The 13,018-nt window shown below is 38.7% G+C and overlaps 1 protein-coding gene across 2 annotated transcripts in view; it reads right to left on the reverse strand.

Annotated features, from left to right (window-relative positions):
* The window catches only part of NUBPL (nucleotide binding protein like), an 84,734-nt gene that overhangs the window by 49,099 nt on the left and 22,617 nt on the right, over window positions 1-13,018 (reverse strand). For both annotated transcript variants that reach the window (XM_017820478.1, XM_017820476.1), the window contains exons 3-4: window positions 5,283-5,322; window positions 5,102-5,192 (exon numbers count right to left, since the gene is read on the reverse strand). In XM_017820478.1, the coding sequence (XP_017675967.1) occupies window positions 5,102-5,192; window positions 5,283-5,322 (131 nt within the window). The remainder of the gene's footprint in view (window positions 1-5,101; window positions 5,193-5,282; window positions 5,323-13,018) is intronic.

The raw sequence follows: 13,018 nt of genomic DNA on the forward strand, positions 1-13,018 counted from the left end.
AGGAAAAATCAACTAGAATCAACTCAGCTAGGTTGGAAAAGACCTCTGAGATCATCGAGTCCATCCTAGAACCTAACACCACCCTGTCAACTAGACTATGGCACTAGGGGCCACATCCAGTCTTTTCTTAAACACCTTCTTGGCGACCTGGGCACACTGCTGGCTCATGTTCAGCCTGCTGTCAATCAGTATCCCCAGGTCCCTTTCTTCCTGGCTGCTCTGCAGCCACTCTGTCCCCAACCTGTAGTGCTCCATGGGCTTGTTGTGGCCAAAGTGCAGGCCCTTGGTCTTGTTGAACCTCATACTGTTGGATTCAGCCCATCTATCCAATCTGTTCAAGTTCCTCTGCAGAGCCCTCCCACCCTCCAGCAGATCAACACTCCTCCCGCTGGTGTCATCTGCCAGTTTGCTAATGGTGGACTCAATCCCCTCATCTAGATCATCAGTGAAGGTATTAAACAAGACTGGGGCCAACACTGATCCCTGCGGGACACCACTAGTGACTGGCCGCCAACTGGATACTGAATAGGCCAAAGTCTGCCCCCTGAAAGTCGGTACACTTGTTGATGCCCCTTCCTGTTCAACTGAGTATTGAAAACTATCATTTCATTGTCACTGTACCCTGGACAGCCTTGGACCAACACATCTGTTTGTAAACAGCATGTTTAGCAGGGCCCCACCCCTAGTAGGCTCGCCCACCAGCTGCAACAACATGCTATCCAATCTAATTTGCTTGGAACCTCCTAGTACTTCCAAGACTGCCACATTTCTTACTACATATTGCAACTTACATTCATCACCTCTTGTGCTATTACTGTGCATGTCCAGGAAGAATCTATCATCACCTTCTCTGTACATATCCATTTGGTAGTTTAAGACAGCAGTTTGTATCTCCCTTTAACTGCCTCAAACCCAAAAAAACCCTAATTCTCAGTGTCTCTCTACACATTACATGCTTCACTCCCCCTTATCACCTTGATGGCTCTTTGCTGGAGAATATATATGCAAGGTAGCGTGTGCCATCAGAAGTTAAGCAATTGTTATGTATCTGCAAAAGAGATTTTAATTTCTGATGAATATCAGCTGTGGTGAATGCCACTGGTAGTTTACACTGATCTCAGGCATTTTTAACAGATATATGTCACTCACACACACATACACACACAGTTTGAGAACCTGAAACACAACATTTATCGTGCTCAGTAGAGAAAAGGTATAATAAATTCATTTTATAAATATAAGAAAATATCAAAGGAAAATGTTTAGATTTACTTGGAAGTAAATCTGTGTCTTGGAAGTAAATCTAAGTCTTTGTATGTCTGTGCATCTCTCAAGAAGTGATAACTCACTGCAGTGCTGAACACTGTATACACAGAATGATGTCCCAAAAATGTGAGACAAAAAAGACAGTACATGGACACAAACAGAAGCTGAAGGACAGCTCTTAGCAAACCATACTAATCAATCAGGCAAATGGCTCAGCGTGTAGTATCTAACCGCTTTACTGAAAATGTTCTTCTTGTGTATTTCTTCCAAATCAAATACACATTATTCCTCTTCATTTGGAAAGCTTTCCCCCTAGTTTTTCCATTGTTCTGTTTGTAAAAAATGTATTCACAGACATGTAAGATGGTGCAAAACTGTGCAAATTTACGGGATGAAAAATTTATAAGATTTAACACAGTGTTATGAACACACACGCCAAACGAGATCAGACTGATGTGTACAGACACCATATACAGAACATTATGCTGCATAGAACACGCCCAGTAAAACAGTCAATTGTAGCTATTTTACCGAGTATAAATACACTTGCTCTCAATACCTTATCCATTTTTATCTTCCCATGTGCAGCATTAACATATAGTTAAATAAACCACATTTAAAGAAAATTTGTCCCCAGATCCACATATGCAACCTTTCCAATTTAAATGGTGGAAAGAAGAATGCCAGTAACTACACATACACTTCTCAGTAGCAACTGCACATAAAAATTTACTAATATGTCAAACAAAACCAGTATTGAACATCTGTAATTTCCTCCATAGACATCAGTCACTTCAGACTGATCAAAAACTAAAAATAATACAGCCTCCATAGTCTTTGCTCTCCAAAATTAAATACTACTACTGTTTCCAAATTAATTTAATCCCAAATCTTTACACATAAATTTTTACTGTGCCATTCACTCGACTGTTGCTCTTATGGCAGCTTTCTCAGAGAGGCTCTTGAAATATCCCAGATCTCACAACCCACAGTCTGCTCACTTCCTCTCTCCCGACCTTTTGGCAGAATAATTGCCACAATATACTGCAAGGCATACAGCAGGATTATGCCTGCACCCTTCCAATTGCTCCTTTGCCACTGACCTGTCAAGATGCCCTCAAAAAAAAATGAGAATGGTATTAGAAAACTTACCATACAGACTGTATGGGACACTGGTAATGACTATTTGAAATCCTTGTCACAAAAACAGTTCAAATCAGAGAACAAGTTTTGCTTACCTTCTTGTCTTTTTTTTTCTTTAATAATCTTTATATTTCTAAGATTCTTAGCTGTCTACTTGATACTTATTTCAACAGAGCTTTTCAGACACATTACTGTTCAAGTACAGGCTTTAGGTGACTCTCAAAAAAATTGTCTTTACTGTACTTAGCCTAAGGTTAATCACTTAAAGTAGAAGCAACAAGAGACAATAATGAGGTTGGACTCTAGACTGTGCTGAAAAGCCATTCACGCACCAAAGAGGGACAGATATACATCTATTACAAAGAGTGAGGTTACATGCAGTAAGTATATAAGAAAGTATAACACATATATTCAACAAATATATTTTCCAAAGTAAGAATTCCAGAAATTTAAATAGCTTCCAAGTAAAAGAAAAGCATTTAAATACTCATTACAGGCACAGATCAATTATGAGTCAACAAGTCCTCATAAATGAATTTGGAAGCTGAGAACTTCAAATGCCTTATTGCAGTATCTGAAGCATGATAAACTCTGGAAAACCGATTTGTTCATATGGAAAAAACCAAACAAGCATCCAAAGTTATTTACAGAGTGAACACATAGTCTTAAAACAAATAAAAAACCTCTCCATCACCTAACAAAAAAAACAATTATAAAATACCAAGAATTATTCTAACACGGAAGTCTGGGAACCTCTGTGTTTTCTGTCTGGCTGAATTAATTATTTTAAGAACTTCATATTTTATCAGCTTGCCTGAATGCACAGGGGCCCCTTACACATATATTATCCTACAAATCTAGATTAGGGAGCTAATTTAAATGGTTTCTATGCAGCTAATGAGACAAAGCAGCTATTTCTTAAAAATATGGTTTTAGAAAGTTAAATACAAGCCGAAGTATTTTAATCTTAGAAGCAACTTTATCCGGTCAAACAAAAGTTAATAGCTAAGATCAACCAGAACAGATAAAGAGAAAACAAGAAAAATTTTCAAAGTCCCCAACAAATCACAAAACTACTAATATAAAGTAGAATGACAGTATCTTTAAAAGCATCATCACACGCTGTTGTTCCCTCTTGGTTAGGTGTCCAAGGTTATAAAACTATTGGTCCTACAGTTAACCTCTTCTTGAGACTGACAGCTACGTCAGAAGGGAGTACAGCTTTAGAAATAAAATAGCATGTCTCAGTCTGGAAAATGCATTATTTCTTTTCTAAAAACTATCTGTACATCTGATAGACCTTCTGCATTTCCATCTGATCTGTAAGCTTCTTTCTTTGAAGGAGTAGATTCAAACAACTTTTTCCAGCACAAGTTTAAGACTATCCTGGTCATCATGCAGAAGCAAAATGCACGTGGGAAGAAATTCAGCTGTAAAGCCTTCTTCTTTCAGAACTCAGGTTCCACTCTCAGGCAAATCAGTGATGCCCTGAGCATAAATGGACTTGTCTCGTTCCCACAGCACGGTCACACAGCATGTATCTGCATCACTGGTTGCTTGGGAGCAACAAGCTCATTACACAGCATCGTCCACACCCTCCACAAGAATGATGGCACAGGCTTCCCAGCTGGGGATCCCACTGACTGAAGTAAGGGTACCGGAGTGCCTGCCAGCCTTCAGTCTCTCAGGGCGGAGCACGCCAATACAGCAGGTGCTAACTTTAGCTCTGCCTTCAAGGCTTTACATTCTGCTTTTGTGAGCCTGGCCAGGGCAATGCAACACACAAAGAGGTCAGAACAGCCTTCCACAGCTGTTGCCATCATACCCTTTACTTTTAGAGGTCAATTCTAGACAAAGATGTTCCTCCCAAAATTTTGGCTTTTCTGACTAGAGCAATGAGTGCCGCTATTCTAAAATCCATGTTAGAGGAGAATTCTGTAAAAATGGAAAAAGGCTGAAAAAATATTCTTTTCAGTTGTTAAAGGAACATAAGATTTGGAGGCATTTAAAGAAGACATACAGAAACCTTGTGATCTCCAAGCTGTGGACATTAGATCTCTAAAATGGATGTCAGCTGTGGACAATTTGGGTCACTTCAAAGTTACTGCACAACTTTAACGCATTTTTTCAGCTGTTTGTCTCATTAGCACTTCACAGATCTATTCACAATAAAAGAAAAAAAAATCTGTCAAAAAAATAAAAAAGCCACCCTGCTTCTACATGCCAGGAAACTTATTAACTAACAATCTATCTGCATTTTCCTGTACTTGTCACATGTCAAATGCCATCTAGGAGTTCTTAGTGCTGGTGAATTAACAAGCACATAAGGGAATACAGCTGTAGATATGCATAGATACCTATACATTCGAGTCCTTAGGCAACTTCAAAATGCCTTTTTTTTTTCATGCATAAAGAAACATAAAAAGGAATGAGAAGGCAGGCAAATTGGGGCAATTCACTCATCAAATGCATGTAACAACAGCTCTATTTGAAGGAGATAGGTAAATGCAAAAGTATCAACTTTCCCTGTTACCAGAAGTTAAGAGTAAATTCTTAAGAATTTATGAAGACCAAGATACGAAAATGCTCACCACTAACATATGAAATAATGTCATGGACACTCATGTATCAGTTAAATATATTTTAAAATAACTGATTAGTTTGAAACATAAATATGTACCTAAATCCTTACCTGTCTCAACAATTTTTCAACAGCTGACATTACCATGAGCCCTCTCCACACAACTGGGGCAGTCTCTTCTATCAAGAAACCCATAGACATGCTGAAACAACAATGCAAAAACTTAAGCTTTCCAGCACAATATCAAGTACATCTGAAAAGAAGCTTGATTTAAATTAAAACATATGCTCACCATGCGATTCCATAGTTCTTAAGGGGCCTCATTAGATTTTCTAAAACAGAAGCAAACAAGGGTTTGGTTTTTTTTTGAAGGGGAGTTGGTTTTGTGGGTTTTGGGGGTTTTTTTAAAGAAATACGCTTATGCTTTTTTTTATCTTTTAAGAGCAGTTTTTCCTCTCTTCTTAAACAGTTGTCTATTTTTCCCTCTCATCCCTTCAGTATACATTTACCTATGCAAGAATTTGACCTCACTTTTAATTAGGTTGTTACATTTTACTGATACCATTCATCTTTTGCCAAAATAACAATTTATTTGCCCATAATATAATGTCACTTTGTGCGGCCAAACCCAACTTGATCTATTTTCATGAAATCCCCATGTTGTGAAGCATAAATGTCCTATTAAGCAGCCTTCTACTTCTGCAATACTTCACTAAACTGAGTCATTTATATCAGAACAAAACCAAAGTCCTACAACATGATGGGATTTTAATTTTTTTTTTTAAACTGTTATTCATCAATCTCATGAATCAGAAGAACATTCCCATTAACACACTAGAGTTTTGGGAATTTATCTCCTTCTGTTAAGGCTGCTTTGGAACCCAGAGTAGAGGTACTAAATAAAGACACCCCTAAATTACACATTGTCAGCAGCTCAAGGAAAGAAGTCCTGGATTTCTTCAGGCTGGTAGTAGTCTGCAGACTTCTAAAATTTCTGTAGGACAAAAGATGCTTATTTGAATATTGCAGAGGTAATGTCCTTGTCATGCTTCATATTCCTATGCTCTCAGGTGTCAAGGACAAAAAATAGGGGAGGAAATGCTGTAATTATACTGCTGGTAAAGGGGTAAGTAAGCAGAAATTAACAAAAGGAGAGAGCATTCAAAACAAAACCTTGCAAAAGCCAAAACTCCTCTTTATAGTCTCTGCCACCTAATTCCACACCTTATCTCAAAATGGCACGCGCACACATACAAAAGAACAAAAGGAATTTTCTTTGGTCTAGCTGATGTCTTTTAAGAGCACGCACAGACAGGAACCAGCAGAAAACAGAAAGAATACTTTAAGCAATAAAAAATATATTATTTTGACAGAAACCTTTTATGCATCCAAAGCAAAATAGATAGACTAAAATAAAAACAATGTGAATGTAATGCAGTACATTCAAAACTGAACTCAAAATTCAAAAAAAAAAAATCAACCAAAAGCACGCAAATTAAACAGCTAAACTCTACAGATGAAAGCTTTCAAGCAATCAAGTAAGTGGGCATTCAAGACATGTAATTTTGTAGAAATACAGTTGAAAATAAATTGGATGTTTTGATTTACAAATCAAAAAGAACAAAATAGGAAGCTAAACAAACCACTTGCATGACTATTGCATTCAGAAATGAGTATGGAACTATTATTGGAAAAGAGACTGGCTTGGACTGATACACTGTACCGGTGCATAGAGCTCTTCTTGACTTGTGCAGCTCTTCAGTGTTTTGTCAGGGTTTCTTTTGGTGGCATTATGCTGTCTAACCAAATTTCTAGGAACCACAGTCTTACTTCTTCCCCTGCAGTAGGACAGTTTTGTTATGAAGAGGTTGATTACATCTGAACTTCAGCCTAGAGCCCTCTCTAGGCACTGCTTTGGTGTCCTTATAAAGAACATACACATCGCCACAAGTTAGAAATATTGACAGAAATGACCACGTATTTATCTGAGAGGGTTTTAAAAAAAGTATGAGGAAAAAAGTATCTGCAAGAGTATATATCATGGCAGATTCACAGTCTCCATTTTTTACCATGAAATAGGGACAATTTTAAGGCAAAACAAATGAAAACAAAAAGAGAGGCCAATTTTTGATGTTCAGCACATGAGGACCAGGAACGGGAGAGTAAGATGAATGGAAAAGATACATTTATTCTGGAAAGTTTATCAAAATACTAAACCACTTCTCAGTTCAATCCAACTGCTCTGCACTATATCAGTCAAATATCAAGAGGCTAACATCTCAACATCCACTACCTGCATGGACCATTTCTTCTGCAGAGAAACTACGTACACAGCCTAATCTCACACACGTTCAGAGATCTCCCTTGCCTTCACTTTGGTGGCTAAAACAGGAGAGTTGCTGTGAGTAGACAAACACTGATCTACAGAGCAACCAAAGGGGCCTCTGTTGTTAAATCTATCTATCTCAAATCGCAAGTGCTTCAGTGGGCTCTGGTAATCACCCCTGTCTCATCAAAAGCAACAGGCCATCCCTCTCCTTCGCCCTGGGACTGGTGAAGATCTTCTAAAACATAACACGTAAAGAAGATCTAGCTTAATGAGATCTCAGTAACATCTCAAATTCCCATTGCTTTGAGAGTATGCTTTCTCTGTTATCAGAGGCCTTCCATACAGCTCCAAAAAGTCAACACACAACAAAACAGATTTCTTAAAATCACAACACACAGCAATACTATGCCACCTACACCAAGAGATCAATTACAATTTTCCAGTGAGCTTCATGGCCCTAAATAAAAGGATGCTGTGTTTTCTCTGAACATACAAAATCAGATCAGTAAGATCAACAGAACACCAAGGACATATCAATAAATGCCTTTTCTGATAGAATAAAAGTAATGCACTAGAAGAGGTAGACATGCAAATCTGTAACAGCATTACAGCAGATTGCTGATTAGAAGATCTCTAGGACTGGTCTGAAGGCTGGATTGTTACTCATATGGGGAAGAATGACATTGATGTAATGAAGATGGATCTTCTGCATTTTGGAATTATTTTTTACTAAGCTTTTTTTCCCTCCCAAAAAACATCAAGCCTTGCAGACTATCCTGCCAAGGTAACTGAGTTACTCCACTCCTTCTCTGAAAAGGCTGACAGAGCTGTTCAATGGTGGCCATTGAACAGAAAGTATGTACAGAGCTATATATATATATAATTTTGGCTCGGATAATTAAATTTCTTCATAGTAGCTTGCATGTGGTGATATGTTTTGGATTTGTGATGAAAACAGTGACAATAACATAGAGATATTTTAGTTATTGCTAAGCAGTGCTTGCACAGTGTCAAAACCTTTTCTGTTTCTCACACCACCCCACCAGTGAGCAGGCTGGGACTGCACAAGGAACTGGGGACGGGACACAGCCAGAACATAAGATCCCAACTGACCAAAAGGATATTCCATATCACATAGCATCATGCTAAGCTTATAAAGCTGGGGAAAGAAGCAATACATAGGGGGACATTCAGAGTTACAGAGTTTGTCTCCAAGTAAGTTACACATGACAGAGCCCTGCTTTCCTGGGGATGGCTGAACACCTGCCTGCTCATAGGAAGTAGTGAACTGATTCCTTGTTTTGCTTTGCTTGTGCATGTGTGGCTTTTGCTTTCCCTATTAAACTGTCTTTATCAACCCACATATTTTCTAGGTTTTACCCTTCCAGTTCTCTCCCCATCACTCTCAGGCAAAGTGAGCCAGCAGCTACCAAGTGCTTGGCTGCACATCAGGGTTAAGCTACAAGGAGCCACTTCGATTCTTGGCTTAGTTTCAGAAGAGGTCTGTTGATGGATACATTAGAGCAAGCAAAAGCTTACATTTAGTCTTATAAAGCAAGATAATTATTTATATAATAAAGATAATTATTCCAGAATACTCCTCCTTAGGAGGCATTATACTGTTTAAGAAAAGCAAAGGTATATTATAATTATTAAATATTAATATAGTAGATCATGTAACGTCCTAGCAAAGGTATTTTGAGCTCACTGACTCAATGAGCACTAATGCAGAGGAGCTGCTTTGAGTTTTCAAGTGTCTGAACTACAGGGTAGGTTGGGATTATTTTACCACTTCAAAGACCAAAAAACATCCAAACATGAGAGGAGAACACTAGAAGCCCAGATTTTCCTCCCTGTTAAAGACTTCCTATTATACTCAGCTATTTTTGGAACTTGCCACTATATACAAGATCAGAAACTTTCTAGAATTCTTTCTAGTAATTATTTTATTTAATCTTTGTCTTCAATAAATCTTAATATTCAAAGTCACCTGTCTGTCCTAACTGGATTTTGGTCATTAAGCAGCAAAGTTGCTGCTTTTAAGTTCTTCTAGCTTCAATAGCTAAATCTATGAAAAAGTAGAACATTTGTACTATTTTCCAGTTAAAAACATCCTCATTGCATGCACATTTCCAAATGTTTCCAAAGACGCTACCAACATAGAAATTTTGCAAGCACAGACACTACTGCAAGCTCCAGGCTACGCTCTGAATGTGACTGTTTCCTGATTCTTAATTTTTATACAAGCCCTGTTTCTGTACCACTCATGCACCTAAAATGAACATTTTTACCTAACAACATGCTTCTAAGATGGCAAATTATTATCTCATTTACAGATGATGGAATCGATTATTCAAGAATCCCATGGATCTGGAGACCTATGCAGTGTTCCCCTAGGTCAGATACTCTAACAGAGCCACAGCTCCACTTGAAGCATTTCCATTGTTGGAAAGCATGCAATGAACAAGTAATAAACATCTAGGTGACCTAAACAGTTTAGGTGCGTTGCTGAAGTTACACATTTTCACTTGAAACTCTCAAATACCTCTAAAAGAATTTAAAAAGCAAACTGAGGCACAAAAAGCATACATTAGAAAAGGCTTAGAGAGTTACACTACATATTGCTCACAATACCTAAGTCTCTGAATAACATTTCAGCAGCATTTAAAGCAGCAGCTTTAAAAGCATATTTCTGAATTGCTCATAAGTTTAAGTACTCCATCTTTTACAGTACCTTATTTAAATAAAACCCATCCTCTGCATATATTTATGAGAATTTGAGCAAGCTGATACTTCATCATAGTTTATACAAAAGCTACAGGTTCTGCTGCTGTTTGCACAGCTCATCATTAGCTGGGTTTTCATGACAAATTGCTATTTCCCACCTCTTCACATCTTGGTGACAACTCACTGCCTGAAACACAGAAGACGTCTGGCACACTGAAACACACGGTCACCATGCCAGTCAGACAGAGACACTGCAGAGCAGTCTGGGGTCCGGTACGCTAACCCAGATTATCTGACACAAACTCAATGTGCCATACATACAGACAAGCTGCAATAGGTTTTCAGCATGGTCACTTATAAGATTTCAAAATATTTTGCATCATCTGGATTTTAATTGTATAAAATTTCATATCCTCCAGTGACTACAGGATAACATCACAATCTAACTTCGGACTCCAACATACACAGCATACATCCAACATAGTAATTCTCACATGGCTGTCACTACATACAAATATAAGGAACTTATTTGCTGTTTATTTTGAAAGTCACCTCCCAAGGTCAACATCCTGTAAAGGGAGGATCCAGGTTCTAGCCAAGGACACAAAGGCTTCAGACGACATAGGCTTTCCAGTATCAGGAAAGGGAAAGAAGTAAGAAAGGGGTAGGAAAGAAGGAGGGGAAAGAAGGGGGAAAGGGAAGAAACACTGGACAGGAAGAGTAGCAAAATGGTTGGCTTTACTTGTGTAAATACAGATGTCTCCTGCCACTCTGGATGCCTTAGGGAGCTGAGATCTGTACAGGGCTAGCAGATTTGGCAGAGGGCATAGGAAGAAACCTGAATGGGCAGCAAGACACCAGACACCATACTCCACTAGCAGTACTAGTTTCCTAAGCAAAGACAACTGAATTCCACCCTCAGTGTGGTAAAGAGGAAAGAAATGCAGCAGAGGGAAAGGGAATGAATAGCAACAGGGCCCCAGGGTATCCTGCAATAAAACACAGAGACACCAATCTATGTCAGAGGGTAAAGGAGGCTGTCACCAAAAGGTCAGTCAAAGTCACAAATTTTAAATCCTTGTTTTAACTGCTTGTGCCAGAAGTCCAGAATATTCTACGGTAAGTGACAGACTAATTGAGACTTCAAGCTTGATTTCACACTGTATTATAAGTTTACTTGCAGGATTGCCCCAGAAATACTGCAATTTGTATTTTAAGCTTGAAGAGCTCCACACAAGGAAGGCTGTGATTGCCCATTACATTCCAGACTAACAGTGTTATCTAACCATGAACGCATCACAAATACTTAACCAAAGCAAACTAGTAATGAGACTTCAAGAGCATTATTCCATGCTCGTTGTTCAATTTCAAGAAACATAAATATAATGAAATGCAGCTTTTCCCAAAAGATTTGGTTCTCATATGTGTACCAGTCCTATTACCTGAGCAGGTTTTCTACTTTTTTTCCTCCTGATAGACTGCAGAGGAAAGAAAGCTCTGTAAAAGGTTTTTCATTAACAGAAGAGTTTAGCAGATATGACTTCATCAGTCCTATGTAAAAGCAAAAGGACTAATTGCTTGCTGGAAGACTATACTTCAAAAGCAAGTAGCGATTTGGTCACATCTTTGTTACATTTTAAAGCAGCACTGACTTGTTAAGTTTAAAATAGTAGTACGACTAGTTTTAAGTATCATGCCACTACCTTTCATCACAAATGTCTTTCTTACAATTGCTAAAATAACTCACATTTTGAAATGCTCTCAGATCCCCATGGAGCCAAAAAAATTATTTAGTGGATCAAAAGCTTTATCAGACTAATTTGGGTGGGTTCTTTTAGTTCATTATATCCACAAGGAATGAAACAGACTAACCCAACGTTCAGTTCAAGGTATCCGTCCTGACACACACAACCTCTGGGAAAGCTCATGTCACCTGAAGCACTGACTTGCTGGTGTGACAGGGGGACTGCCCAAGTCAGTCACGTAACAGGGTGACAGACAACAGCAGTGCAGAACAGGGAGCAGCAGGAACCCAAGCAGCAGACATTCACTACACATTAGCTTCAATCCAAGACCCAACTTCAAAAAAAATTCCAGTTAACTAGGGACTTTAATTGCTTTCAAAACAAAACTATGAAACTCAATACAATTGAGTCAATTCAGCCTTTCTAGGTTTAACATTGTGAGCAAGACACAAAACAAATTTAGGTGAAAAGACATGGGAGAAAAAACTGTTCAAAGGATTATATGTAATTGTGCTGATTTTGGGTGAGATAGTTAATTTTCTTCATAGTAGCTGATATGGGGCTGTGTTTTGGATTTGTGCTGAGAACAGTGTTGATAACAGAGGAATGTTTTAGATACTGCTGAGCAGTGCTTCCACAGAGTCCAGGTCTTTTCTGCTTCTACCCCACCCCAACAGCAAGCAGGCTGGGGGTACTCAAGGAACTGGGAGGGGACACAGCAGGGACATATGACTACAACTAACCAAAGGCCTACTCTACACTATATGGCATTATGCTTAGCATAGAAAGCTGGGGGAAGAAGGAGGAAGGGGGGATGTTCAGGGTGATGGCATTTCGTCCTCCCAAGCAACTGTTACCCAGGATGAAGCCCTGTTTTCCTGGGGATGGCTGAACACCTGCCTGCCCATGGAAGTGGTGAATGAATTCCTGGGTTTGCTTTGCTTGTGTGTGTGGATTTTAGTTTCCTTATGAGAATGAGTGAGTGGCTGTACGGGCCTTGGTTGTCAGCTGGGGTTAAACTCGGACACTGGACACTGATGACATAGATTAAAACTACAGTAAACTTGTCGATTCTCTACTTTAAAAAAAATGTGTTCCTGTGTATATTAAATATTTCCTTTTGCATTTCATATGAATCTCCTCCTACATCCTTCTGTGATTTTATTCTAATTTCATCACTTTTAAGGTGAAGTTCTGTGTACTTTACAAGATTAGGACTATCGACTA

This window comes from Lepidothrix coronata, unplaced genomic scaffold (genome assembly GCF_001604755.1).
Source record: "Lepidothrix coronata isolate B3197 unplaced genomic scaffold, Lepidothrix_coronata-1.0 Scaffold83, whole genome shotgun sequence".
Taxonomy (NCBI): Eukaryota; Metazoa; Chordata; class Aves; order Passeriformes; family Pipridae; genus Lepidothrix; species Lepidothrix coronata.